The 6158-nt window shown below is 36.6% G+C and overlaps 2 protein-coding genes across 2 annotated transcripts; one reads left to right on the forward strand and one right to left on the reverse strand.

The window, feature by feature from the left end:
* The first annotated feature begins 2463 nt into the window (after positions 1-2463).
* LOC120068690 lies at positions 2464-3751 on the forward strand. Its single transcript, XM_039020426.1, has 2 exons — positions 2464-2962; positions 3378-3751. Exons 1-2 carry the CDS (start codon positions 2537-2539, stop codon positions 3549-3551), a joined length of 600 nt encoding a protein of 199 aa, XP_038876354.1. The 5' UTR covers positions 2464-2536; the 3' UTR covers positions 3552-3751.
* A 234-nt stretch (positions 3752-3985) lies between these two features.
* LOC120079950 (non-specific lipid transfer protein GPI-anchored 13) lies at positions 3986-4800 on the reverse strand. The gene is made up of 3 exons (XM_039034427.1): positions 4440-4800; positions 4232-4318; positions 3986-4134 (listed from the first exon to the last, which is right to left on the reverse strand). The coding sequence occupies exons 1-3, from the start codon at positions 4798-4800 to the stop codon at positions 3986-3988; spliced, it is 597 nt and encodes a 198-aa protein (XP_038890355.1).
* Positions 4801-6158: the final 1358 nt, after the last annotated feature.

The following is a 6158-nucleotide window of genomic DNA, read 5'->3' on the forward strand; positions in this document are numbered from 1 at the left end:
CGAGATCCTCCTAGGGTAGCTGCGTTAACAAGGTAGTCTTTTCAGGAATCTCATCCTAAGGTAGCGGCGTTAAAGGTAGACCTTTTTCGGGAATTCCTCCCTAGGGTAGCGGCGTTACAAGGTAGACCTTTATCGGATCCTCCCTAGGGAGCGCGTTACAAGGTAGACCTTTTTCGGATCCTCTAGGGTAGCGCGTTACAAGGTAGACCTTTTCGGTCTCCCTAGGTTAGCGGCGTTACAAGAGTAGACCTTTTCGAGGATCCTCCCTAGGGTAGGCGCGTTACAAGGTGACCTTTTCGGAACAAGAAAGTAAATGACTAAAATTCATTTTTTGTTTACTTGGCGAAAGTGTGTTAAACAAATAAAATTTCAAATCAAAATTTTGAGCTAAATTCTCATATTTTGATCATGATGATGCATCAAATTAAAAGAGTCAAAATCATACTTTGATTTCAAATTACATTTTTTCGAGATTCATCCACCCACATACGTGCATAAATCTCGAAAAAGGCATTGGTTGAATGAGAAATTTTGGACCGATCGCAAAGTGCTACTTCATTTACTAAGGACGAAATTCCAAATAATTGAATTCGAGACTAATTAGAAGTTGACATTTGTCCCAAATTGAAGTTGAAGACATAAATTGGCGAAGTCCGATGATGTCACATGTTTCCTTCGTAACTATTGGATTGAATAAACTTACTTCGATCCATGTCAAATAAGGCCCAAATCTAATTAGTCAAGCCCATGGACCAACCAAACCCAAGTCTATAAATTCCAGCAGAGAACTCTATTCGGAGTTCTCCTCATTTGTAGGAGTCAACAATTTTATACTCCATAGAGCTTATAGGGAATTCTCAGAAGACTCCTTGACTTCTGAAGCTGACCACGTTTGAAGACTGAAGTCTTAATTCTAAAGACTGAAGTCATTTGAAGATGCAAACATCCTGAAGACTGAAATTCTTTGAAAATACAAGCATTCTGATTATGTTTGAAGATTGAAGTCCTTTTGAAGATACAAGTAATTCTACATTCAAAGAGCCCAAAAAGAATTCATCAACAAGCAGAAGACTCTCAAGACTCCTGAAGCTGCACTCCTAGAAGATAGAAGACCCTTGAAGACACAAACACTCTTCCAAGACTTATATGACATTTTTATGTCAAAATAATAATAATGATGATGATGATACTAATTAAAATAGGTGGCATCTCTAACTTGGCTTGTTGTCCAATAGAAAAATTAAAATTAAAAATCCTTCATTCTTTGACATTTTCTCAACATTCGGTGCATTCCTTCTTCAAGTCAAGCACATCTACCCAACTGAGAGAGAATCAGAGGATCAAGTACTAGAGATCGAACCACATCAAATCAACCTCAACATCAACACCAACTCAAGTTCAACTCCACGAAACAAGTTTCTCTGGAAGCCTCGTGTGAACACACACTAATCGCCGATCATTCAAGAAGATCAACAACTCCAAAGGCCGATCATTCAAGAAGAACAACAAGTCCAAAAAGTCCAAAAATCGATCACCAAAGATCATCAAGCCCAAAGGCCGATCACCAAGAAGATCAACAAGTGTAAAGGCCGATCACCCAAGAAGATCAACAAGCGCAAAGGCCGATCACCCAAGAAGATCAACAAGCCCAAAGGCCGATCACCCAAGATCAACAAGCCCAAAGGCCGATCACCAAAAAGATCAATAAGCCCAAAGATCACCCAAGAACATCAACAAGCCCAAAGGCCGATCACCCAAGAAGATCAACAAGCCCAAAGGCCGATCATTCAAGAACATCAACAAGCCCAAAGGCCGATCGCCAAGAACATCAACAAGCCCAAAGGTCGATCACCCAAGAAGATCGCCGATCATCCAAGAACATCAACAAGCCCAAAGACCGATCAGCAAGAAGATCAACAAACTCAAAGACCGATCAGCCAAGAAGATCAACAAAGTCAAAGGTCGATCAGCTAAAAAGATCAACAAGCCCAAAGGCCGATCACCCAAGAAGATCAACAAGCCCAAAAGTCGATCATCCAACAAGATCAACTAGCCCAAAGGCCGATCATTCAATAAAATCAACTAGTTTAAAGTTTATAGTTTATTTTGAAAGCATCAAAAATAGAAATCTCGTGCGAATAGTTGTCAAATACATGAATGTTTTTATTTTAAATCATTTTTATAAACATTTTTTTCACTTATAAATAATTATTTAAATATTTAGGAAGTAAATCCAAATACATCTTCAATAAATTTTTTAAAATATTTCTTTTCTTAGTCCATCCAAATTGACACTCAACTTATGTATATAAATTTATTTAATCGTATATTTATCCTATATTTAATAATTGACCACCCAATTGTAGTTTGTTATTTAAAATTTTCGCAATAAAAAATTGTTATTCAAGATTTTATGAGATTAAGGAATATTAATAATCCAAAGAATTATTTAATGAATCGCGTATCTCTCTCCTTATCCGCACGTAAAATCCTCTTCATTTTTCCGAGTGGTCAGAGCTCACTCTCCACCACTCAAATGGCTCTGACCATAACCAATGGCGGTGCCACCGGCGGCACCGGCGGGGGAATTCTCTACAGATCCTCCACTAGAACTCCTTCTAACCAATTCCTTCTCCGCCGCAACGCGCTCTTTCCGCCCTCCAAGGAAGCCCGCACCCTCTATGTCGTTCAGGCCAAGAAATCCTCCTTCCGAACCGGCCGATTCGACGGTAAGAACCGGAGGAGCTCGACGACAACCCAGGAGCAGGAAGAAGAAGAACGAAATCGGACGGCGGAGATTTTAAGGGACAGTCCCAACGTTGAAAATGCCGGCGTAGCCTTTGATGTGGATGAGAATCTGCCGGAATTGCCCGGGCTTCAGCCTGATTTCTGGGAGGGTCCGCAGTGGGATGCCCTTGGCTTCTTCCTGGAGTATTTGTGGGCTTTTGGCATCGTTTTCGCAGTACGATTTTTCCCCTTCCTTTAATTTCACTAATTCTTTCCTTATATCATTTTGATTGATTCTGTTGTCTGTCTTAATCTTAGATATGGTTGAGCTAAATATCCAGATTAATAACTTTATTCCAGTAATCTAGTTGCTTAAGTTGAAACATTTGTAATTAGTGGATGAGATTTTAGATAAGCTAAAGCCACTGCTCTCTAAGAATATATTAACCAGTAACCTAGCATTTTGGGGGTTGAATTTCAATCTCAAAGTTCTTATTTGTTTCTTTATCATAAACAGAACTGAACAATGATATTTAACATTGGCTAGATGTTTCCTTTTGGGTAATTTTTCTACAAAAGGATAAAATATTTTATGTTCTGTTATCCTTTTATAAATGAGTGTTTCACTAATTCATTCATCATTATAATAGCTTATTGCATGTGGGATTGCTGTCACTACATATAATGAAGGAGCAACTGATTTCAAGGACACACCTGCATATAAAGAATCAGTTCAAACTCGAGAGATATTAGAAGAACCCGAGGCATCAAACCCAGATGTGTTTGAATCTAATCCAACTGAGGTGGCTCCAAGTTTGGAATGATCTTAATATTTAGATATCAAAAACAGATTACACATCTTGGATACATTAGCATCCTCCCAAGCAGTTAAAGAAGTGCAAAAGAAACAAAGGGTACTGTGTGAATTTGTATTGGCATATTTTTCTAGGTATGTTATGACAACTTTATCCTATTGTATCTAGTTAAGATTTTGATCTTATATGTCTTAGTTTTCTTGTCAACATATTGTTTTCCTTTTATGTCTTAGACTTCTCTTTTGGAAAGATAAGGGAATAAGGCATATCTCAAAACAGAGAACCATTTTTGCTAGCTGCTAAAAGGATCGAATTGGTCGGGGGCAGATGTTAAAATGCTAAAGAAACAATGTTATTTTGTTAAACTATCTAGTAGAAATCTGATAAAGAAGAGGATCACTGCTAGCTGCTGAAGCAACCCATACATCATATGATAATTGTTTTCAATAAAGTACTACAAGAAATAGAAAAGTCTTCATAGCAATCACTACTGTGACCTGAATTCCTGCCCTTAGTTTGAAACTAGCACTGATCCTGCCCAATCCTAAACCCACAATGCTAGGTTTTGGTGTTGGTTGAGTCACTGGAGAAGCTGAAATTCACAAAAGTAGTCAGATTGTATAACATATCGAGGTTGTATTAGAACTGAACCAAAAACTATATCATTCTGATGAATATCTAAAATATACCTAAAACCGTAGCATTGCTGATTGTGGAGTTGGTGTTTACTCTAGGAGGAACATGAGAACTGGGCGGACTAGGTGGCCCAAGGAGAGCTTCAAAGGGCCATTCAAAGAATTATAAATGTTAGTGGTGAATAATAACAAATGTTAGAATGAAGAAGTAGAGAGTAGAAGAAATTTGACTTGCTTTAGGATGACAGAATTATAGTTGTACCTGAACAAATGGAGATGTTAACTTGAAGGCTACAAAGATCAGGCAGTTCTAGAGCTCTAGTAGTGTTGATAGGGAAAGAGCTCAAGGTAGTACCGTTCAACAAGAGGCAAAGGCAGGTGGGGACATTGTTGTAGAGTTGTTTCAGGTTATCACAGCATACCATAGGTGGCGTCGGTGTTACACCTTGCACGAATGATGCACATGAAGCCAATGGAAGAAGACTCGTCGTGCATTGAGCTATAGTGGGGCTTGAGAAGGTTGGATCTTGTGATATGGCAAGCGGGAGAACATGCAGGAGAAAGAGCAGGCTTAGGTATGAGATAGCAAGTTGAGGAAGGGGGAGATATGGAAGAGATGCCATGGTTGCAGAGACAATATAGTTTATCCTTTTCTTTACACTGTAGAAATAGAGGGAAAGTGCTTTGTTCAAGTGAGTTGAAACATGCAGTGTGTGCGCCATTCCACACACTTCTTGTTCTTTCCTCCCTTCAATACTTGTGAGGGAGTGCCATATCATCAACATGCTTGGAGTGAAAAACTGAGTAAAGGCAAATAACTTCAACTTTCAAGTTTGTTTTTTGTGTTTGAGGCCTTATAAGAAGGTGGGGATTCTTTTACTTGGGAATTAATGTTATTTTTTAAACCTGCATCTAGGAATGAGTTTTAAGTCTAAGAATGAAGTGGAGGTGAAATTGGAGAAGATGTTCAGGAATGAATCACATCAAAGGGATGTAGTGTGTATTTAGGGTATTTAGGTGCATTCTTAGATGCTTTTGGCGAAGTAAAAGTCTATTTAAACATGAAAGTGAGTTTAGCTTAATGATAATTAGCATATATGTTAGTGTTTAGTCAGGTGATCAAACTTGAATTTTAGTGTTTTATTAAAGGAAAAAAAATCCCAATGTGGGGACAAGATTTGTACTAAATTAAACTTCATTTTTTCTTTTAGTCCCCCCCAAAAAAAAATAATGTTTGTTTTAACTTGGATAACATAATAATAATAGTGTCAAAATGAGCATAGTTCAATTGACATAGTGTTTATACAAAATTAGAGGTTCGATTGCTTATCCCACTTATAGGAGAAAAAACATAATGATAATAATAGTACTTTTTGACCGAAATGGATAGTTTAAAGTAAAGTATTGTTACTAGTCAAAATAGTGTTTTTACTATTGACCTAGAATATCATTTTAAGATGAGATGTTCAATTCTTTGCTTCCATATATTGTAAAAAATGTTGTTACTTGTTAGAGGTTTAAATATTTTTCTTTTAGGATGTCAAAAGATATCGCAGTACTTATGACTTGCGAGTTAGATTATCAAACAATCTTGTAAATAACCATTTTGGAGATTACTTTCAAGAACATTAGGGAGATGCAATGACACTGGAAATTTATCGAAAAATGTTCCAAAGAGAAAAATGTAATAATTTTGAACTTTAGGATCATCAAGAATCCGCTAATGTCAATAAATAAATATATCTATCTTTTCGAACTTAAGGAGGAACTAGCAGAGTTAAATAGTTTAGTATCTCTGAACTTTAAATTTTGTGTTTATTTCACTTTTGTTTGTAATTGTTTCATTTTTAGTCTTTTGGTTTTAAAAAAATTAAGTTTATTTTTTTTCAACTTTTTTCGATGATTTTCATCTTTTTTATAAATAATAGTTGAATTTTTAGTCAAAATTTCAAAAATAAAAGCTACTTTTTTAGTTTTTAAA

Source organism: Benincasa hispida, chromosome 1 (assembly GCF_009727055.1).
Source record: "Benincasa hispida cultivar B227 chromosome 1, ASM972705v1, whole genome shotgun sequence".
NCBI classification, from domain to species: Eukaryota; Viridiplantae; Streptophyta; class Magnoliopsida; order Cucurbitales; family Cucurbitaceae; genus Benincasa; species Benincasa hispida.